We start from the raw sequence: 23,544 nt of genomic DNA, 5'->3' as shown, positions 1-23,544 counted from the left end.
TAAGGAGTGTAGAGTTGCCTTTCCATGTTTCCTGGTTTACTTTTCTTTGCCTCTGGCTTGGATTATACTGTTTGCCGATAATCGACTATGCCTGTTTTGACCTTGTTCCTTAATAAAGCCCAGCATTTGGGTTCCCAACTCAGTACTCAATACTTATGAATTTTTATTCTTACTCAAGTAGTTTTTTGGTCAAGCACTTGTTACTGAAATTACATTTTAGAAAGTTATGGTACTTGATCACTCTAGCCAACTCAACTTTCAACTTTCAGCCCCCTGCTGGCAGATCTCTCTAGCCGATGGCAGGCTAGTGTAGCAGATCTCAAACAAGCCTATTGGTTTATTGTCTTGATTGTTCGACAGTGTCATTAGTGTATTTAAATAGCCATCGTGTTCCCATTGTCTTTGGCTATATAGAGGCTGGTACAAGAACAAATAAATAGCTACCATGGATATTTTGAAATATGTACTGATGGATCTAAAGACTTAATAATACATTAATTCTTATGACTAAACATGGATAAACGTGAAGTTTGTAAATGCAAAGAGAATGTAGAGCATGTTTTATTAATAGGAAAATTAGGGAAGAAAAAGAATGTATCGTGAAAGTAAGAAAGAAATGGCATATTAAATGTGCTTTGGGAATATATAATCTAAGATGGAGGTTGTTGAGGTTGCATTACTGAAATTTGCAAAACTTAAAATAAAATTAATGATACCATGAATTTACATACTCTAATATAGCAGGCAGTGGTTATGATTCAATGTCATATTAATTCATGATTTCTATGATAAAAACTATGCATTATATTATTACTAAGCAAATTAAATGTAAGCAATTAGTAGATAATAGTTTAGATAATATCCATCTTTGGTTTTACTCTTGCATATTTCAAGTCTGCTGCATCTTCTTTGGTTCAACTGTAGGAAATGATTTTACTTCTGACGCAGTTATGGGGAGTGGATTTTCAGCTGAGGGTCAAGCAGAGCCACTGCAAAACACGAAACAACACATCAGTAAGCGCTACTTTCAGAAGATGAAAATATTTTAATCCACGTTCACACTTGTGCATCACCTGCGGGATATCCAGCTCAATTTTCCCCAATTTCTTCTTATTAAACACCTTAAATATTTCTGGATAAAGCACAGATGAAAATGTTACCGTAAACCACTGGCCGAAATGTCAGTTTATAGTAATTTATTTGGATAATCTTTCGCGAAACTTACTGAAGAGCATTTCCAGGTGAATCAGGCAGCCAACGAAGGAATCGAAGTCAATGGAGTACTGCTGATTGGCGTAACGTGAGATGATCACCTGAAGAACCTCGTTGTTCAGCTGGAACCCTGTGGAGAAAAACACAAACAACCATTAATACACTAATTACGAACACTTTTAAAAGAAATGAATGATACATTGAGGTAAAATATCATGTGTGAACAGGACTGGTAGACTCATTCTGGCGTTTTTACAAAAACAATATTGTACCAAATACTTCTGGATTTTTGTCCACAGTATTTGAAACTCCACAAGACCGAGTTTGCCGCTGCCCTCTCTCTGGTCTGAGGTCAAGGGTTATAACAGGGTTAAAAAAACAAAAAAAAAAACAGATCCAAACTGGTTTCCCTAAACCCCTGGAGACTTGTCAGGGAACTGCAGGGAGTTGATGAATATATAAGTAGTAACCCAACAGCAAAAAACTGTGAACATGTAAACGTACTGTACTTAAATTACTGAAATATGGGGGACATTTTAAAGGTCAAATGAATTTGGCTGACTCTCAGCATTAATCCATGTAGCATTCATCATATCTATCAAATGATCCAGTGAGGTAAGGATACATCTAGCAGACTGATAATGTGGCGACAGGTTTCCATACTAAATCCATCCGTCTTCACATCGGTTCCTGTATAAAATGCCATAAAACAGAATGAGTTTGAATGATAAGCACAGAATTTCTATTGCAAGGCACTACACACACATGCCCAAATTAATACAAATATTTAATAAAAGTTTGTATTCCTACGTTTCGAGATAACACTGTCTAGGACCTGCTTCAGTTCAAACACAGACACCTCTGAGTCCTGCGGAGTAAAGAAAAGAACATGCGTGATAATTATTATGATCTCAAACTGAAAATGACCGGCCTTCATTTAAAAATTACTTACATTTCCAGCAACCTGATTGAAATGTTGTTTGAAATTTGGGTCCATATCACTCTCAGATATATAGTGCTGGGAAAGAAAAAAACATTTTACATTTGACTAAAATTATTATTTAAATTTTTTGTACAAATTGTTCATTTTCATTTGTACAAGCGTCTTATTACGACCTATTGTTTCATCTTAATGTTAAGTGCCATCTGTCTGTCATCACGAAATTATCCATTGCTGTCATTACTAAATGTTTTAAATGATCTATACGGGGTTTTGGTTGGTGGACGGATTAACACAAGTGTGTAAATAGTAAATTCACCTTTTCCACTTCAGCACCTACAGACGTGGACAAAATTGTTGGTACCCTTTGGTCAATGAAAGAAAAACTCACAATGGTCACAGAAATAACTTTAATCTGACAAAAGTAATAATAAATAAAATTCTATAAATGTTAACCAATGAAAGTCAGACATTGTTTTTCAACCATGCTTCAACAGAATTATTAAAAAAAAATAAACTCATGAAACAGACCTGGACAAAAATGATGGTACCCCTAACTTAATATTTTGTTGCGCAACCTTTTGAGGCAATCACTGCAATCAAACGCTTCCTGTAACTGTCAATGAGACTTCTGCACCTCTCAGCAGGTATTTTGGCCCACTCCTCATGAGCAAACTGCTCCAGTTGTGTCCGGTTTGAAGGGTGCCTTTTCCAGACTGCATGTTTCAGCTCCTTCCAAAGATGCTCAATAGGATTGAGGTCAGGGCTCATAGAAGGCCACTTTACAATAGTCCAATTTTTTCCTCTTAGCCATTCTTGGGTGTTTTTAGCGGTGTGTTTTGGGTCATTGTCCTGTTGCAAGACCCATGACCTGCGACTGAGACCAAGCTTTCTGACACTGGCTAGTACATTTCTCTCTAGAATTCCTTGATAGTCTTGAGATTTCATTGTACCCTGCACAGATTCAAGACACCCTGTGCCAGACGCAGCAAAGCAGCCCCAGAACATAACAGAGCCTCCTCCATGTTTCACAGTAGGGACAGTGTTCTTTTCTTGATATGCTTCATTTTTTCGTCTGTGAACATACAGCTGATGTGCCTTGGCAAAAACTTCGATTTTGTCTCATCTGTCCACAGGACATTCTCCCAGAAGCTTTGTGGCTTGTCAACATGTAGTTTGGCATATTCCAGTCTTGCTTTTTTATGATTCGTTTTCAACAATGGTGTCCTCCTTGGTCGTCTCCCATGTAGTCCACTTTGGCTCAAACAACGACGGATGGTGCGATCTGACACTGATGTTCCTTGAGCATGAAGTTCACCTTGAATCTCTTTAGAAGTCTTTCTAGGCTCTTTTTGTTACCATTCGGATTATCCGTCTCTTAGATTTGTCATCAATTTTCCTCCTGCGGCCACGTCCAGGAGGTTGGCTACAGTCCCATGGATCTTAAACTTCTGAATAATATGTGCAACTGTAGTCACAGGAACATCTAGTTGCTTGGAGATGGTCTTATAGCCTTTACCTTTAACATGCTTGTCTATAATTTTCTTTCTGATCTCTTGAGACAACTCTTTCCTTTGCTTCCTCTGGTCCATGTCGAGTGTGGTACACACCATATCACCAAACAACACAGTGATTACCTGGAGCCATATATATAGGCCCAATGGCTGATTACAAGGTTGTAGACACCTGTGATGCTAATTAGTGGACACACCTTGAATTAACATGTCCCTTTGGTCACATTATTTTCAGTGTTTTCTAGGGGTACCATCATTTTTGTCCATGCCTGTTTCGTGAGTTTATTTTTTTAAATAATTCTGTTGAAGCATGGTTGAAAAACAATGTCTGACTTTCATTGGTTAACATTTATAGAATTTTTATTTATTATTACTTTTGTCAGATAACAGTTATTTCTGTGACCATTGTGACTTTTTCTTTCATTGACCAAAGGGTACCAACAATTTTGTCCACGTCTGTATCTCTGCATCCATGAGGCTGCAGGTACGAGAGTCAGACAAACAGATGCTTTAGATGTTTTAGACACGCTCTCGACAGAACAGAACCTGTGCAACAGTATCTCCATTTGGTCTAAAACTAGAAACACTTGGGACAAACCTGGCAGCAGCCTCTTTCTCTGTGAACACGCGCAGTATGAAGCTTCCATTACAATTAGGCTCAAAAGTGGAGGGAATGATGACGTATTCACCCGGAGGCAGTTTGAAGCGCTCGCTCACTTCTCGTAGTTTGTAGTAGTTGCTACTTGCAATGGATCATTGATGCAGCAGTACATCAGGGCCGAGATTAACATTATTGCGACCCTTAAACTGCAACAAAAACACAAGTGGATGAAATGGCATCAAAAAAACTTGCAAATGTTGTTGTATATTGATGTATAAGGTCATTAAACTTGATCCTGGAGGGCCGGTGGCCTGTAGAGTTTAGCCTCAACATATACCGAGCATGCCTAGCAAGACCTTGATGAGCTGCTTCAGGTGTTTGATTGGGGCTGGAGCTAAACTCTGCCCTCCAGGAACGAACCTAGTGACACCTGTATTAATGTATCGTACAGTGGCCAGTTCAGATGTCATACACACCTTATCTGGAACCTGAAAAAACAACAAAAAAGAAAACAAAAATTATGTTACTTAATGTTCAATATTCATATAATTCACTACATTTTACCACAAAAAAAGTGGCCCTATTATGAATTGTCAGCCTGTTGTTGATGACTCCCAAACCAAATTATGAACCTTTAATAAAATTCATAATAGGGACACTTTAATTAGTTGTAATGCAAGTTACTTTAGTTAACAAATTTTTATTGGAAAAACTGGAGAAAATTAATAGGAGAAAATATAATAATTGAATAAAAAAATATGGTTTCACGGTTGGTGGTACTGCTTTCGGTGCCATTGTTGTTAATATTTTCTCTTTTACAGTATCACTGATTGCATACCTTATAGATATAGAAGCCAGTGGAGTTTGGGTTTCGTCCAAAACGCTTGTTTTACGACAGTCTTTCTGCATCAGACCCACAAGGATTGTGCAGCCGTTCTTTCCATCATGAGGATCATCATCTTCTTCCTCCAGCTTGATCACAAACTGAGGGTTTGAGCAGAATGTATCTGTAGAGGGGGAACCAAACGATCAGATGGTGGTCAAAAAAGAAATGCAGTTATTTTTAAACACATTGTGGTTAATTTGTTTTACCTTTGTTGTTCCTGCAGCCTCCGGCTGTCGAATCCCACCCTCCAGTCCCCTTCAAACTGCTTGTAGTTCCAGCAGCTTACAGTCTCACTTGAAAGACTGTCTGCAGTCAGATAACAGATGTCCAACCTCGAGAACTGCTGTATAAAGTCTGAAAACGCCATCCTGACAGGACGAGGGAGATTCATCAGTGTTCGTCAGTACTGATCAACATATTTGTTTTGTTGTTGAGGGTTAAAAAACTCGCAAGTTCTCCTACCAGAACTCTCCATCTTCAGCAGAATAAGCCACTTTTGCTCTCTCCTCCGGTTGGACGCTGTTCCACTCTTTGGAACTGAGAAAGACATTGGAAATATTTTACCAGGCTCTCAAGACTTAAGTTGAAGAATTAAGATCTGTTTGGAAAAACTCACTTGTCACTCCAAGGGCCCGTCCACTCCACCCGACCCCAGGGGTTCCTGATACGCACCAACTGAACCGGACATCCATTGGAAAGAACCTGTTAGTAAGATCACAGCCATTAGGGCTCCAATAATTTTTTCCCCTATCAAATCCTTATTTCCATGTCAGTTTTGGTTTCTGACCTCCTTTGCACCCGTGACAGAGTAGGCATGTCGCTTCATCAGCTTCAGACTCGTCTTTGTCTCTGTCTCCTGTGAACTGGACTTTTAGACAATTTTAATGATAGAACATTAGAAGGTCAAGATTAAACCTGCATTTTAAACCAAGATTAAATCTGCCGATGTTGCCAAATGTTACGTATTTAACTTCACTTTTGACAAGAATGCGTTAAATTGATCAAAAGTGACCAAAAAGACATTTAGAAAAGACGTCTGCAATCTTACAAAAAAATCTAATTTAAATAAATGCTGCTAAATCATGAGAATTTTCTGACGATTTTAGCATGGTAATGGATATGACAATGTTTGTGTATTTGGTCTTGGAGAAATACATCTGTTAGTCTAATGGTACACTGGTCAATTTTTTGCTGGGCAACGTTTCTTGGGCACTTTCCCACTGAAAATGGGTAAGAGTTTTCATACAGTGCCGCTACAAATTTTAGCCATGGTGCCAAAATAAATCTGTGGCTATGTCTTTGCAGAACTTTGACACAATGACAACAAATTGTGTGTGCCATTGTCACCTCACACAGAACACATCAAACTAATTTGATTACGGTGCCATCTGTTGGTCAAAAGTGATAAGCCATTTAATCATGAATTAATGATTTTCCTGCCATTTCAAATACAATCTTCCTAAAATTTTACTATTATTGTTGCAATATGGTCTGATGCTCCACGCCATGCCTAACTCCTATTTTTGGTGGCTCCTTGAATAATGGTTACACCACCTTGACACTCAAGGAATAGAACCTTCATCAATAACACTGTACTTATTTTTTGATGTAAGCACACAGTTGTTAAGAGACTTACATCAATGGAGCAGCCCATTAATGATCCCAGCTTCAGTGCTTTCTGCATGAGCTTAAACAGATGTGGAGGTGCTTTGCTCAGCTCATAGCTCTCAGCGATGCCTCCAGTGAAATCCTCAAAACCCTCAGTGGCCCGGCCTCCCTTCAGAGCTTCATATGAGCCATTTACCCTTTACAGATACAGAAGAAATCAGCACCAATGGTTGGTATGTCATGAATATTTGGCATGTTGTATGAACACAGTGTATCCATTTACTTTGCGTAGGCCTTTTCCAACAGTGCGCTCCAGAACTCAGAGCCCTCGGCTGAATGAACAAACAGCAGTTTCCCATTTCTAGTGGGCAGCTGATCATCAATGACCACGTCCACCCATTCACCGAACTGCCAGAACTGAGAGACATGAACAACAACAATCAGTCTGACAGTGTCTCCTGAATTCTTGTTGGAAATTATAGGGTTATAAATACTCAAATGAGGTCCAAACGTCTGAGACCACTATTGAAAATAATCCATTTAGCACTTATTAACTAATAATTTCAATGAAAAATAAGCTATTTAGTTTAAGATGTTGTACATTTCCCAAGGTTTAAATTACATTTTCATATCCCAGATCTTCAGTTTGGTCTCCAGACATTTTGGTCCCAGTGCATTTTCATACCTGAAAGTGAAAGATGCCGGCATAGTTCTCTGTAAAGCTCTGTCCAGGAGAAACTACACGTTCCAGAAACTCATTATCCAGAGTCAAAGATGCAATAGCCGCCATCAACCAACAGTCACCTGTTAATGTATCAAATATCATGAGATACTTGATTATTTTATGCAAACCAATTTATTACATATATAGTCTCACAGGATCAAGCTGAGCTTCAGTGTTTTGCTCAAGGAGTGTTCTGCATGTATGTTTCTTTCTGGTACAGTGATTTGTTATGCCTGTTAACACCCGAACAACACTTTTCTGATCAAACGGCTTGTTTCTCACCTAAAGCTCCTTGGCAGATGTCCGTCCGTGTGGCTCCGTCCACAATGAACTGAGGGTTTGAGCAGATCTCCTTTAAAAATGACAATGTGAGAACTATTAGAGGTGATAGTGTTACGTTATGTAATGGCATGACTGACTAAAAATAGCTTTTATTTGTTCTTCACATTGTTCTCTTGAAAAGGCAGTAGCCTAGCTATATCCACTATTTGTCACTTTCTTTTTCCAAATGTAATAATACATGTTTGCATAGTTATTTTTGGTTATTGATGTTTTAAGCAGGTTACTTGTCTGGCGTTTTGGATGAACTTTTTTACTAATGGACGACTGGCCCTTAAATTATTCTTTTGAGTGGTATACCTCTGTTGCTAATTCCAAAACATGATTTTAGACCAAATAAGAGCCCTGAGCCATCGATTCCAGACTAATGTATCATTATGAAGTTATTAGGCAGAGAAAGAGAAAGAGAGGAAGAGAGAGATTAAGCATATGTTAATATGTGAGCCTGTGTCTCTCAACAGCGTTCGGCCGCAGCATTTTTACTAATAGTGATACTGCAAGTTCATTATCTTCAAAAAGAGCACTGTAATTAGTGAGAACTGACATGTGGCTTTCAAGCTGCTAAACCACTTTACTGATAAAATCATGAGAAAAGCACTAACAGCATATAAATACTTTTTTTTTGAGTATTTAAGTGTGGGAGAGTGGTTGTAATAAAGAGAGAGTTGAGTAACTGAAAATTGTTTTGTGACGTAATATGCCATAAACTATTTTAGCTTTGAATTCCTTTGAAAATTTTCGCAGATCTTAACGTTTTAGCTAATCAGATTTAAGCATTAAACATTCAAATATTTATATTACTATTTTATACTTTTATTTTGTACATTTGAATAATAGGGTAAAACATGTAAACAAACGCACACTGCAGTACCTTAGGTCTCTTCCACTGGACTTCTCTGGTCTGAGAGGACTGCGGTCCGAGTTCGTTGTATCCCAGAGAGTCGGATTCAGCAGGGAAGGTCGGGTCACAGAACAGGGTTTTTTTCGCCAGGCATTCCTGCTTTAGGGTCTGGTAGTCCTGCTTGTTGAAGGGAATCGCCTGCTTGTTTGTTCCCAATCCTCTATCCTGCCTCCTAGAAAGAACTTTAGCGATGTTAGACATGCTGCCTGGTAGTCAAAGTGAAGTTTCTCTCAAGTCTGTATAATGTGTGAGCGTTTGTGTGAGACCGATGGTTTTAAAGTGAGAGATGCAGGATAAAAAAGCTGTGAGGGGTGGAGCAGGTGTTCTGGTCTTGTATTCCTGTGATACAAAGTGAAAACACAATTCTTTAAAGCACATTGTACTAGATACAATGATATATTGTACATAAAAAATATTTTCCAAAATAAAGACATAGTAAGTATAGTTTCCTTAGATTTTTTTCCTTTATATATTTTTTCATTATATGCCCTTTCTTGCTATAAAGCGTATACAAGCTATAAAGCCTTTGCAGCATTATAAGCATTATAGCTTTATACACTTTTATTCAGCATTGACTTTTTGTAAAAATATTCCCTTCTGCAGGTCATTTATTTAATATTTTTAACATTATCATTTTTATTTTATAAATGTTTTTTATTCAGAATTGAAATAAATCTTAAAATATTTTTCGATTTATATAAATATTAAGTTATTTTAGAATTTATATTTTATTTTTACTGTATTACAGACAATTCAAATCAATGAAACATGAAGGACTTTTAAGAAAAGGTATTACCCAAAGAGGTGTTCAATACTATTTACACAAGTAGTCTTGATTATGACAATGTACAATGCTAATTTTCACTTTTATGAAGATGATGCTGTAATATATTGTGATGTTTCTTCAGGACAGCAAGCTCTGCATAAGCTTCAATCAGCTTTTGATGTCATTCATTCATTGCCATATTTTTGTTATTATTACAAATTGTTGTTAATATTTTAAAGTGCATTTATGTATATAACATGTAAAAGCATTTTCATGACAGCCTGGAAGGTTTGGGACAAATTTTCATTTAAAGTCTTAAAGACTTTTTAAGCAAAGTACTAGCGTTTTTTCATATATGTAAATGTATCACTTATCTATATGAGGTTAAGTCAATGATCCTAATGTTGTTAAAGCTACTCAATTTCTGTTTATTCAGTTTCACCAGGTCAGATTAGCAACTGACATTTTAATAAGTAAATATATTTTATGACTATGCTGGTATATGACTCTGTGTTTTGTGTCTATATGCTTTCTTTTAATATCAGATAATTAGCCTGATTTTGCATTTCAAACAAGGGTTTTTTTCTTGGTGTCTTTTCCAGGAGCTCTGCTCAAAAGCCCAATTCATTGACTGATATCCGTCAAGCAGCTCTGATGGGATCTACCTACAGAAACACATTTTGAGATTCTCTGTTAATTCTTCATGATTTGATTTAGGTTTCATTAGGCTGAAGGCCAAGTCTCCAAATCAACAATACAGAGTCACAGACCTTTTCTCGCTCTCTTATCTTGTTTAAACACAGTATACCTGTAAGTCAGTAATGTTTGCTTAACATTTAAACTGTCTCATTGAGGATATTAGCTTATGCTAGCCTACAGTGTCCAATCGACGTTGCCAAAACGTTCTGTCAGGTAACCTAAAATGTGCTTCACTGGAAACTAATTATTTACATTATTACTTTGAATGGAAAATACAAATTGCATTGCATTACCATAGTAATTCTATTTGTTTGATTTGTGTTCTTAGAGTGAAAAAAGTGTTTACTTTAGGGTACTTTAGGGTTTACTTTAATAGATGCCCTTTTATCAGCCAAAAACTTGACTCCAAAAAGAAGAGCAGAAGCAAGAGACATTGATAGAAGTATTGATAATAAAAAGAAGCAGTTTATTGAATAATCTTAGTTGCGTATGTTTCCATGCTTAGACTGCAGCTGACAAACACAAATTCAACAAGTCATGTTATACCAAACTGCATATCACATATCACATATAGCTTGAAACATTCCCTCTTCTTTCTTATTCATGAAGTCAAACAGCCTTTAAACAACAATTAAAAAAATATACACACACACACACACACACATATATATATATATATATATATATATATATATATATATATATATATATATATATATATATATATATATATATATATATATATATATATATATATATATATATATATATATATATATATATATATACGTATATATATACATATATGACTAATCAATTAATGAACCAATTAAATGGGTAAATAAACTGTTAAATGATTGTATAATAATTTTGTATGTATGATAAATTGATAAATGATAAAATGATAAATTGAATATAAAAGAAAAAAAAATATATGAAAGAGTATTGCATTTGAGGATCTTTAGATGCTTTAGTTAGCACACAAAATATTTAATAATACTGAATATTGATAGGTATAAGAAAGGAAAAAAAGAAAAGTATCATCGAATTAGGAAGGAATTAAGATATTAAAGGTGTTTTAGAAAATGTAGGTTATTAAAGCATTACTTATTGTTTGGACATATTAGTAGAATTTAGATGAGTCATGAATTAATTAAATAATTAATTCAGTTTTTAAACAATCGTAAGCATACATTTACACAGTTTATTTCACATTTAAAATGTGCTTAAATTACCATGTTTACATTACAGTAAAAGACTAACCCATAGTGAACCCAACTGCTTCAGTTTTACATTCAAAATGCTTTTCAGTATGACATTACTGTCGAAATGTTGCAAATTTCTGTCTTATTGAATTTGTACTGTGCCAGGTTTTGAACTTTTAACAGTTATGAATGCATTATGTAGACATGCGCTTGTGTAGTAAATAAGGTTTTGGTGGTGTGTGTCAGAAGTGAGAAAGTTTGACATGCATTTTGTGCAAAGCAATGATAAATGATTCGCAGTTGAGCCCACATAGACTGATGTCGTTCTTGCTGTGAGAAGAGTTTTGAAAAAGTAAGTAGCGGTTGTAAAAATACAAAAAAAATGATCTACTCCAATGCAGTAGGTGGCAGTATGCACCTTTAAAGTACCTCACCATAAAAAAAGATGATTGTCTGTAACTGAATTAATGCTTTGGGTTCTGCACACTTGGGTTCAGTAGACTTGCAATGGACATTTAATACATATACTATGTAAATACCATGATATTCAGTACAATATTCATGATTATATGTTAGTTTTCACTGAAATAGTGTAATATATTTTAGATATTTAGTTTACTGATTTTCAGCAGATAAGCACCAAAAAATGTTTTAAGCCATTCCGAGTTTAGATAATACCCGCCTTGAGTTGTTTTTACTCTTGAGTATTTCAGGTCTGCTGCATCTTCTTCGAAGATTTGACTTCTGATGCAGTTATGGTGAGTGGATTTTCAACTGAGTGCCAAGCAGAGCCACTGCAAAACAAGAAACATCTGTAAATGTAAACTCTACATTGAGAAGGTAGAAGAATCCTAATCCACGTTCACACTGCATCACCTGCAGGATATCCAGCTCAATTTTCCCCGTGTCCTTCTTATTCAATGTTTTAAATATTTCTGTGAAGAGAACAGATAAAATCATCATCAATGTACCTGATTAATGCATTTGTGGTTTTTTAAAACATAAATAATCTTCAGCAAAACGTACTGAAGAGCATTTCCAAGTGAATCAGGCAGCCAACGAAGGAATCGAAGTCAATGGAGTACTGCTGATTGGCGTAATGTGAGATGATCACCTGAAGAACCTCGTTGTTCAGCTGGAACCCTGTGGAGAAAAACACAACCAACCATTAATACACTAATTATGAACACTTTTAAAAGAAATAAATGACTATGTGTCCTAATTTTGTAGACTGAAAAAGAGTATTTTGAAAAAAATATGTGTGAATGGTGGTATACTGATAAAAGATGGAAAATTGTTGCGAGTGTAAACAGCAAATTTTTGTATTTACAGATTTACAGAACATTAGATACTTTTATCTTCTGAGATGGAAAATACACACACCTACATTTTTCGAAACATTTGATCAATTCTCTCTTAAAAAAAACGACTAAAATCTTGCCAATGCAACTACAACATAACTCAACTAACTTTTTCTTTATTAATCCTCTTGTTAAAAAAATCTATTCCAATGTCCAAGTGCACCATACATGAAGGAAATGTTGAACAAATCACTTGTTAAATATCTTTGCAGAAAAGACGCAGAGCTTCGCCATTGGATAGTTTCCTTTGGTCAATCAAGTGAGCCCTACACCAGTAAAATCGTTTTGGTAATTTTACAGTATTACAGTTTGAAATGGGCCATAGACTCATTACCTGCTTCTTTCACGGCATCTCTCATCTCATAGGAACTCATAGTGCCTGAGTTGTCTGTATCATGCTTCTTAAAAGCCTCCTGCAGAGAAATAATAGAAAATACACAGTGCACTCAGTATTATACACTGCTAAATAAATTGAGTAGGGTAGGGATGGACACTAGTTAAAGTGTACTGTACTAATTATTGTCTAATACAAGAAAACTTTCATTTATCCTAAATTTACACCTAGATATATATATGATACCAAATATTTCTGGATCTTTGTCCATAGTATTTGAAACTCCACAAGACCGAGTTTGCCGTTGCCATCTCTCTGGACTGAGGTCAAGGGTTATAACAGGGTAATGATGATTAAATTAGGAATTAATCTAAACTAAATAGGCTCAGGAATACTTCCAGGAACCACTGTCAGTAAACACAACCTGCTGTGCCATTTAAAGATGCCAACTGTAGATCTGTCATAAAAAAAGAAGCCATATGTAAACATGGTCCAAAAGTGTTGTCATGTCCTGTGGACCAAGGATCATTTAAAATGGACTGTTTCAAAGTGGAAAATGTTCTATGGTGAGTCCTTTCTTTGGGTTGGGTTGTAAATGTTTATGGTTAAAATTGAGTTGATTAAAAAGCGTTTTTGAATCTCAGCATTCATCCATAATCCATCTAGTATCTAGTATATCAAATGATCCAGTGAGGTAAGGATACATCTAGCAGACTGATAATGTGGCGACAGGTTTCCATACTAAATCCATCCGTCTTCACATCGGTTCCTGTGTAACATGCCATAAAACAGAATGAGTTTGAACGATAAGCACAGAATTTCTATTTCAATTAAGCACATCATTTCAATATATACAAAGACTAAAACTGTTGTCAATCAAAAAACCGGGAAAGATTGTATTCCTACGTTTCGAGATAACACTGTCTAGGACCTGCTTCAGTTCAAACACAGACACCTCTGAGTCCTGCGGAGTAAAGACAAGAACATGCGTGATAATAATTATGACCTCAAACTGAAAATGACCGGCCTTACTTTAAAGCTTACTTACATTTCCAGCAACCTGATTGAAAAACTGTTTAAAATGTGGGTCCACATCATTCTCAGAAATGTATTCCTGGGAAAAAACCAAAAACTTATTAAACAATTATTTGTGATTTTTTTACATATCCAAATTTAGATAAACATCTTTCTTATAAATAATAATACACATTTGTTTATAAATGATAAATTCACCTTTTTCACATTTGCACTGATATCCGTGTCCACGAGGCTGCAGGGTCGAGAAACATCCATCATGCATTTGGGTGCAAATACAAAAATACAAAAAGTACAGTAATGATTTATTGGTCTGAGAAACAGACGTTTTAGTGTAACGGTCCACTCTAGGCAGAACAGAACAAGTGCAACAGAATCTTCATGTGGTCTAAAACTTTACCTATATAATCACATATTATTTTTATTATTATTTTAATTTGAAATATACAAAACATTTTGGACAGACCTGGCAGCAGCCTCTTTCTCTGTGAACACACGCAGTACAAAGCTTCCGCTGCGATTTGCCTCAAAAGTGTAGGGGATAATGACGTATTCACCCGGAGGCAGTTTGAAGCGCTCGCTCACCTCTCTGTGGCCGGAGTAGCTGGAACTTGCAATGGACCGTTGATGCTGCAATACGTCAGGACCGAGATGAATGTTACTGCGACCCTTGAACTGCAACATGAACGCAAATGGATGAAATGGAGGAGCCCCCAAGTGGACATGGTGATGAAAAATACTAAATGAAAAGAAATTATCTTTAAAAGCTTTTGTGTGCGCTTGCAATTCAATTGAATTCTTGCAAATTCAATTCATCTTGCATAATTTGTATGTCTCTTTAAGGGCTTCTTAGCATAAAACAACATAAATAAATAGTTATATTGGTGGTGTCATCTACTTTCATGTACAAACCATTCAGATATCATACCTCATTTGGAACCTAAAACACACACACACACACACACACACACACACACACACAATAATAAAAATATTGTTATTCAAGTGTTCAATGCCCTTATTGTTTCAGCACAAAAAAAATATCTTAAATATATCTTAAATACTAACAGTATTGCTGATTGTGTGTACCCAGTTACCTTATAGATAGAGAAACCGATGGTGTTTGGGTTTTGTCTAAAACGCCTGTTTTTACGAAAATCTTTCTGCATCAGACCCACTAGGATCGTGCAGCCGATCTCTCCATCATGAGGATCATCATCTTCTTCCTCCAGCTTGATCACAAACTGAGGGTTAGAGCAGAATGCAACTAGAGAGAAGGAAAAAAAACTGTCAGATGGTGGTTAAAGACAACCTTTAATCAAACATTGATTTCACTTACCTGTGTTCTTTATGCAGCCCCCTGCGGTGGATCCCACCTTCCAGTCACCTTCAAACTGGGTGAAGCTCCAGTGGCTTAAAGTGTCACTTGAAAGGGCATCTGGAGTCTGATTGCAAATTTCCAACTTCGAGAAATGCTGTATGTAGTCTGAATATGCCATCCTGGCAGGACAAGAAAGATTTGTCAGTATTCCTCAACATACAGTATATGTTATGAAAAAGTTCTCTTACCAGAACTCTCCATCATCAGCAGAATAAACCAGTTTAGCTCTCTCCTCCGGTTGGACGGTTGTCCACTCATTGGAACTGAAAATGACATTGGTAATGTTTTACAGACTGATGTTGAAGGAGTAAGATCTGTTTAGGGAAACTCAGGGTTTGGGGGTGTTGAAAAAAAAAGCAAAAATCTAATTGAATCATTTATTTTGACAGAATCATTTGATTTGAACGTATAAAAAAGTCATTTATCAAAACAGGGACCACCAACTGGTGGTTTTATTGCCATCATTATTTATCCATGACAGGCCTAAACCATGCAAGGTTTAACTAAATATTAACTAAATAATGCATCATCATCAATAAAACATCATCCCCCCACAATTTCTGTCACGTTTCCGTGGTTTCACGGGAGAGAAAAGGAGCGCTCAAGACTCGAAAATAAACTGAAATCGATTTAATTCCAAAAATGGCAAAAATATATACAAAAGCAAAACAAAAACCACGAAAAAGAGCTCGGGAACAAAACATAGAGTAACTTGTAACATTGAACATTGAGACGTAGTAACGTTGATGATCCGACAAGGTGAACACAAAACACAGGGCTTAAATACACAGGGATCAACTAAATTAACAAGACGCAGCTGGAGACAATCACACAATTAAACAAAGGGAAGGCAGGGCACAGATAACACGTGGCTCGAGACAAAAAACAACAACAAAAGTCCAGAGATGTAACAATTTCTTTTACAATTCGACCACTTTGGAAACTCACTCGTCACTCCAAGGGCCCGTCCACTCCACCCGTCCCCAAGGGTTCCTGATACGCACCAACTGAACCAGACGACCATTGGAATGAACCTATAGGGAAGTTGACAGCCATTAGAGGTCTTTCAGGTTTTCCTATCAAATTCTGTGTCTCTGGCGTTTACTGACCTCCTTTGCGCTGGTGACTGAGTAGGCATGAAGCTTCACCAGCTTCAGACTTGTCTTTGCTTCTGTCTCCTGCGAACTGGCCTTTTGTCATACATTTTTTTGTGATAAAAGCATTAGAAGATCAGGATTGAACATGCATAGCATGATAGCAAAACAGTATTTATTATTTTATTTTGTTATTTTATGTAACAATAGATGTTCACTTTGTTCCATAGATGTTCACTTTACATTAAAGTGCATTTTCACATGTTATTCACATTTATAAATCATTTATTTATCGTTTATTGTATTAAGGTTCACAGGTTATATCATTTTCAATAATAATGTTTCATCAAGTCATGGTTGTGCTTTTATGGTTTTTCTCCCATAATAAAAAAAAAATTAAGATGAAAACTTCATCTTGAATAAAATAGATCAGTTTCTAACCAATGCTGAGGATAGTCATTCTGAAACTTTGAGGGGAATCAAAGGTAAGGTACAGAGTAAATTCTGATAAGAAACATTTCCAGAAATGTGAAATTGAGAAGAGTGATGAGATATAAATGAGAAAACATCTTTCAGTCCTGCTATAATTTTGAGTGAAATACGTATTCATAAATATATTTGCAAAGCATTTATAGCATGTGAGTTAAAATGGTTCACTGTTTGGCAGGTATTGCATCAAAAACACCCTTATATTCATGCATTTATAACTGCTTATCAGTTATTTATAATGCATTTGTAATTTATAAATCTTTATAAACCCTTTATAATTCATTAATGTAAAGTGTTAGCCACTATTTTTTCCTAAATGGTGTGAAGAGAAAGCCAAGAGAAATGAAATGTGACTCACAACGATGTAGCAACCCATTAATGATCCAAGCGTCAGTGCTTTCTGTATGAGTTTAAACAGGTGTGGAGGAGGTTTGCTCAGGTCATAGCTCTCAGAGATGCCTCCAGTGAAATCTTCAAAACCCTCAAGGGTCAGGCCTCCAGACAGAGCTTCATATGAGCCATTTACCCTTCAAAATACAGGAGAATTCAGCATCACGGGTAAGTATGTCATGGATATGTGACATGTCGAATGAACATATTGTGCTTTTAGTGCTGTGATTTCTGGTTTGCCGCAGTGATTTTATACCAAGCATTTCAGATAACCCCATAGCTTTTGTTTTGGGACATTTTTTTTATATTATTTTCAATAATATATAATAAATAATTTTAGGTAACGAGCCAGTATTTTATTCACAATAGAAGATAAATTTTCCATTTTATTGTGACTTTATATCTTGGAATTCTGACTTTATAAAGTCACAATCCTGACTTTTTTTCTCAAAATTGTAAGAAATAAACTTGCAATTGCGAGTTATAAAGTCCAATTTTGAGAAAAAAAACTTTATAACTTGCAAAACTGACTTTATAACTCGCAATTGTGACTTTATATCTAGCAGTTGCGACTTGTTTGTATGTTTGGGGTTGTTGTCCTGCTGCAGAATGAATATGGGGCCAATCATACGCCTCCCTGATGGCATTGCATGATGGATAAGTATCTGCCTGTATTTCTCAGCATTGAGAACACCATTAATCCTGACCAAATCTTGTACTCCATTTATAGAAATGCAGCCCCAAACGTTCAAGGAACCTCCACCGTGCTTCACTGTTGCCTGCAGACACTCATTATTGTACCGCTCTCCAGCCCTTCGACAAACAAACCGCCTTCTGCTACAGCCAAATATTTAAAATTTTAACTCATCCATCCAGAGCACATGCTGCCATTTTTCTACACCCCAGTTCCTATGTTTTCGTGCATACTTGAGTATGGAGGTATGGCTTTTAGGCTGCAACTCTTCCATGAAGGCCACGTCTGGTCAGATTTCTCCAGACCTGTACCTGGGTCCCACTGTTTTCTGCCAGTTCTGAACTGATGGCACTGCTGGACATCTTCTGATTTTGAAGGGTAATAAGCTTGATGTGTCTTTCATCTTGTGTTTACCAATAGTGGTTTCTGGAGGTATTCCTGAGCCCATTTAGTCAATGACAGGATCATGGCGATGAGTGATGCAGTGTTGACCTGAAGACCATCCAACAATGCTAAGACTCCTAGTTAGAAGTTCTTAAGCTCTCTGAGAGGATTCTTTAGAATCTCTATGAATACGGGCCCTGATGTCAATTTAAATTGTGAATAAAATATTGGCTAATGTGATTTAAAATTCTGTTAGTTTAAATTTTATTCAAATATAAGAAAAACTTTCAAAATTCAGGACACACTTACTTTGCATAGGCCTTTTCCAACAGTGCACTCCAGAACTCCGAACCATTAGCTGAACGAACAAACAGCAGTCTTCCATCTCTGGTGGGCAGTCGGTCATCAATGACAACATCCACCCATTCACCATATTGCCAGAGCTAAAAAGACATGAACAACAACAATCATTCTGACAGCGTCCCTTGAATTTCTTATTGGAATAATGATGTTATAAATGCTCAAATGAGGTCCAAATGTCTGAGACCATCAGTGATAATCCATTTTGCATTTCTTTTTCTAATGTGATATGATCTTTGATGATTAAATTTATTTATCAACTAACAATTTGAGAAAAAAAATTTTTATTAAATTATTTAGATGATTTTAAGTTTATCCTAAAATGTTGCATCTTTTCTTTTCATCTTTAAATTAGGTTTTTTCAAATCCCAGATCTTCAATGTGGTCTCAGACATTTTGAACCCAGTGCATGTTTATACCTGAAAGTGAAAGATGCCGGCATAGTTCTCTGTAAAACTCTGTCCAGGAGAAACTACACGTTCCAAAAACTCATTTTCCAGAGTCAAAGATGCAATAGCCGCCATCAACCAACAGTCACCTGTTAATGTATCAAATATCATGAGATGCTTCTGTGTTAAGATAATTAACCTATGCAAATTGACTTCCAGCGCTTTTGAGGGAACAATTGTTAAAGCTAGCATACTTTGTTGTGCAGGAGCATCCCTCTTGACTGAGGGTCTCAGTGCATAACATCGCTCTTTTGGACCATCCTTTGTGTTCCCTTGATCTTTTTTGGTTCTACCACTTCACATGTTTTGTCTCATAACTCTCATCTTTAAAGAAATTTAAAATGACTGTTTTACTGAGTTTAAACTCAACAGCAATGGTGTGTTGCAAGAGCTTGTGTGGCTCAACAATCCTGCCATGCTCAAAGACAGAAAGACATGTTTTTCTTTGCCATCAGGCAAGACACGAAAGCCATATTTTTGTATGTCTTTATATTTTGTAAAGCCATAGTTTAAATGTAAAACTTTTCAATAAATTTTTTCTCTCTTGCTCCTGTTTTTTCTTTTGACATTTTGAAGCAGTACTTAAGACCTGGTTATGATCCACCATTGATTATCTTTTATCCTTTAGATAAAAAGGCTCTTTTCTCACCTAAAGCTCCTTGGCAGATGTCCGTCCGTGTGGCTCCGTCCACAATGAACTGAGGGTTTGAGCAGATCTCCTTTAAAAAGGGACAATGTGAGAACAATCAAAAGGTAGTAATCTGGGGTTAAATTAGGATTTGTTATTTATGTATACATAATGTATACATATTTATGTATAAAGGAGAAGGAGCAGTCTTCCATCGTCATCATTAAATGGGATTGATAGGAAAGGTACACAGCAGGCATGTGTGATGGCAGCTCATATGAGAAATTTATATTTAAAAAAATGAAAAAAGTACGTCTGAACTATATGTTGCTTCACAAGACATCTGATACATCATCTCCACGCATTAAGAATTTAGGGCAGCAATTACATTTTCAATTTTATCATTTCTGTTTTATTTAGTAGTTAAATCACCTTAAAGATTAAATTGATTTCAAGTGAAATAAAAAAACAATAGAATTAATGCACTAAAAAATGTATCATTTTAAATATGTTTCAACATTTAATTTAACTAATTGAACTCATATTAATATTATTATTGATTAATATTTAATTACATTTAATACATTCTTTTTCAACATTTCTGCTTAGGTAAAAAGTGGATTCTTGACAAAACTACTCAAAAAGTACAGTTTTTATATGTATTTATACTAATATTTGATATTGATATTACTATTTTATACTCAATTAACCTCTATATTAATTGTAATACTTTTTATTTATTTACTTTACTTTTTTGCATTTAGGTAATTGCTTAAAACAAATAACTTTAATAGTAGTTATGCCTAAACTCCACCTGTGTGGAAGAAAGCAAACGCACACTGCAGTACCTTAGGTCTCTTCCACTGGACTCCTCTGGTCTGAGAGGACTGCGGTCCGAGTTCATTGTATCCCAGAGAATTGGATTCAGCAGGGAAGGTCGGGTCACAGAACAGGGTTTTTTTCGCCAGGCATTCCTGCTTCAGGGTCTGGTAGTCCTGCTTGTTGAAGGGAATTGCCTTCTTGTTTGTTCCCAATCCTTCTCCTCTACCCTGCCTCCTAGAAATAGTTTTGGCGATATTAGACATGCTGCCTGCTAGTCGTACTCAAGTTCCTCTGAAGCTTGTGTAGTGTGTGAGTGTTTGTGTGAGACTGATGCTGGCTTTAAAGTGAAAGCTTCTATATAACAAAGCAGTGAGAGGTGGAGTCAGTCACAGGGGCAGGTATTGCTTAACATTGCTTAACATTTTTTTAAGCACATCGCACTTGTTACAGGCATTTCGCTGAATTTCCGTTTAAGTTTTCCATTTGTTTCTGATGTTTTCCTTTTGGTTAATGTGAATAGTATGGTTATCTCAAAGACTAAAGGTGTGATTATTGTCCTTGTATTATGTGGGTAGCACACGTACATCTAGAAGACGTCTTCTTGACGTCTGCATTTACACCTGCAAGACGTATTATTTAGGTTGTTTGGTCATCTGCAATACAGCTATTGGACATCTTCATTTAGATGTCAAGTAGATGTCTATTAGATGTCTTTAAGAAGTTTATGATTTAGAATGTATGTAAAACAGAAGAGCACAGCAGAACAGCCCTATTGGAAATAATGCATGAGGTAACCCAGGAAATGTACTTACAGGAAATACAAGTTAGGGACAGGTTTGGTGGTATAAGCACCTGTTTAAGATTCAGTTAAGGTGAAAGGAATGGATCAATAGCTCAGTGTAATTATAAATTGCTTTGTACATAATTTACATAATACCAAATTGTTTAAAATATCAAAAATAATAATAATATTTTACCATTTATATTAATCTGGATTAGAGATATTTAAATAATATCGTTAAGGAAACTTCATCCATCCATCCATTCGCTACTGCTTATCTGGGGCAACAGTCTAAGCAGGGACGCCCAGACTTCCCTCTCCCCAGACACTTCCTCCAGCTCTTCCGGGGGAACACTGAGGTGCTCCCAGGCCAGTCGAGAGACATAGTGCCTCCAGCGTGTCCTAGGTCTTCCCTGGGGCCTCCTCCTGGTGGGACATGCCTAGAACACCTCCATTGGGAGATGTCCAGGAGGCATCCAGAACACATGCCCGAGCCACCTCAGCTGGCTTCTCTCGAAGTGACTGAACTCCTCACCCTATCTCTAAGGGAGCGCCCAGCCACCCTACGGAGGAAATTCATTTCGGCCACTTGTATCTGGGATCTCATCATTTCAGTCATGACCCAAAGCTCACCATAGGTGAGAGTAGGAATGAAAAATCGAGAACTTCGCCTTGTGACTCAGCTCCTTCTTCACCATTACGGACCAGTACAGTGACCGCATTACTGCAGAAGCTGCACCGATCCATCTGTCGATCTCTCGTTCCATTCTCCCCTCACTCTTGAACAAGACCCCAAGATATTTAAACTCCTCTACCTGAGGCAGGAGCTCCCCACCAATCTGAAGGGGGCAAGCCACCCTTGTCCGACTGAGAACCATGGCCTCAGACTTAGAGGTGCTGATTCTCATCCCAACCGCTTCACACTCAGCTGCAAACCGCCCCAGCGCACATTGTAAGTCTTGGCTAGATGCAGCCAACAGGACAACATCATCCGCAAAAAGCAGAAACAATATTCTGTGGTCATCAAACCAGACCCTCTCCGGCCCCCAGCTGCGCCAAGAAATTCTATCCAGAGGCTGAGGAGTGTGATCCCCCTATAGTTGGAGCACACCCTCTGGTCCCCCTTCTTAAAAAGAGGAACCACCACCCCGATCTGCCAGTCCAGAAGCACTGTCCATGCGATGCTGCAGAGGCGTGTCAGCCAAGACAGCCCCACAACATCCAGAAACCTGAGGTACTCCAGGAGGATCTCGTCCTCCCCGGTGCCTTGCCACCGAGGAGCTTCTCAACAACCTCAGTGACCTCAGCCAGGGTGATGGTCGAGTCCCCCCCCCCGTGTCCCCGGTGTTGGAGTTGTGTCTTGACATTATGCACCTTTGACCCTTCAGTTTCAGCTTCCATCTCTTATAGCACTTCTTGTTCTAGGTCATGACATGACCTCCATATAATATCTTGGACTGGTATAGGCGCCAGAGAAGCTGAAGGAATGAAGATTCTGACGCACAAAAAGATATGTAGCTAGTGATAACTTATACGACAAATGTGTTTGAAACCCTTGTTTGCCATTTGCTTTTACTTATCTTGTCCTGTCCTTTCCTCTATAAATAAAGCAACTTGTGATCTGAGCTTCGGAGGCAAAAGAGAGTCCCACAAGCCAACAAGGCCCGTTAGGACTCCTCCTTCAGCTTGACGGCATCCCTTACTTCCAGTGTCCACCACCGGGTTCGAAGGTTGCCGCCACGACACTGGCCACTTTACGGCCACAGCTCCGGACCACCGCATCGATCAAAGAGGTAGAGAACATAGTCCACTTGGACTCAATGTCTCCAGCCACCCTCGGGATCCGGTCAAAGTTCTGCCGGAGGAGGGAGTTGAAGATCTCTCTAACAGGGGTCTCTGCCAAACGTTCCCTACAGACCCTCACGCTCCTGGTAGGGTCTCCCAAGG

At 37.3% G+C, this 23,544-nt stretch overlaps 1 protein-coding gene and 1 pseudogene across 1 annotated transcript; both read right to left on the bottom strand.

Annotated features, from left to right (window-relative positions):
- Positions 1 to 545: 545 nt before the first annotated feature.
- LOC122327208 lies at positions 546 to 9,234 on the bottom strand (annotated as a pseudogene).
- Positions 9,235 to 11,019: 1,785 nt separating this feature from the next.
- On the bottom strand, positions 11,020 to 21,132 carry LOC122327869 (calpain-2 catalytic subunit-like). Its single transcript, XM_043223525.1, has 21 exons — positions 20,843 to 21,132; positions 20,016 to 20,085; positions 19,337 to 19,455; positions 18,867 to 19,000; positions 17,448 to 17,616; positions 16,616 to 16,696; positions 16,455 to 16,540; positions 15,695 to 15,769; positions 15,465 to 15,625; positions 15,223 to 15,392; positions 15,054 to 15,065; positions 14,592 to 14,800; positions 14,324 to 14,360; positions 14,139 to 14,204; positions 13,997 to 14,054; positions 13,795 to 13,859; positions 13,337 to 13,405; positions 13,091 to 13,169; positions 12,422 to 12,538; positions 12,272 to 12,330; positions 11,020 to 12,189 (listed from the first exon to the last, which is right to left on the bottom strand). Exons 1-21 carry the CDS (start codon positions 21,077 to 21,079, stop codon positions 12,166 to 12,168), a joined length of 2,097 nt encoding a protein of 698 aa, XP_043079460.1. The 5' UTR covers positions 21,080 to 21,132; the 3' UTR covers positions 11,020 to 12,165.
- Between the last annotated feature and the right edge of the window lie 2,412 nt (positions 21,133 to 23,544).

Source organism: Puntigrus tetrazona, chromosome 22 (genome assembly GCF_018831695.1).
Source record: "Puntigrus tetrazona isolate hp1 chromosome 22, ASM1883169v1, whole genome shotgun sequence".
Lineage (NCBI taxonomy): Eukaryota > Metazoa > Chordata > Actinopteri > Cypriniformes > Cyprinidae > Puntigrus > Puntigrus tetrazona.
This window is presented reverse-complemented; position numbering and strand designations above follow the sequence as displayed.

Bases quoted from the DNA above. Each gene is read 5' to 3' on its own strand.
- LOC122327869 (XM_043223525.1), bottom strand. From the start codon at position 21,079: ATGTCTAATATCGCCAAAACTATTTCTAGGAGGCAGGGTAGAGGAGAA. The intron at 17,617-18,866 runs GTAAGTGTGTCC...TGTATTTTGAAG, and splicing joins TTGGAAAAGGCCTATGCAAA to GGTAAATGGCTCATATGAAG. The intron at 14,361-14,591 runs GTCTGTCCAAAA...TCGACCCTGCAG, and splicing joins GAGAAAGAGGCTGCTGCCAG to CCTCGTGGACACGGATATCA.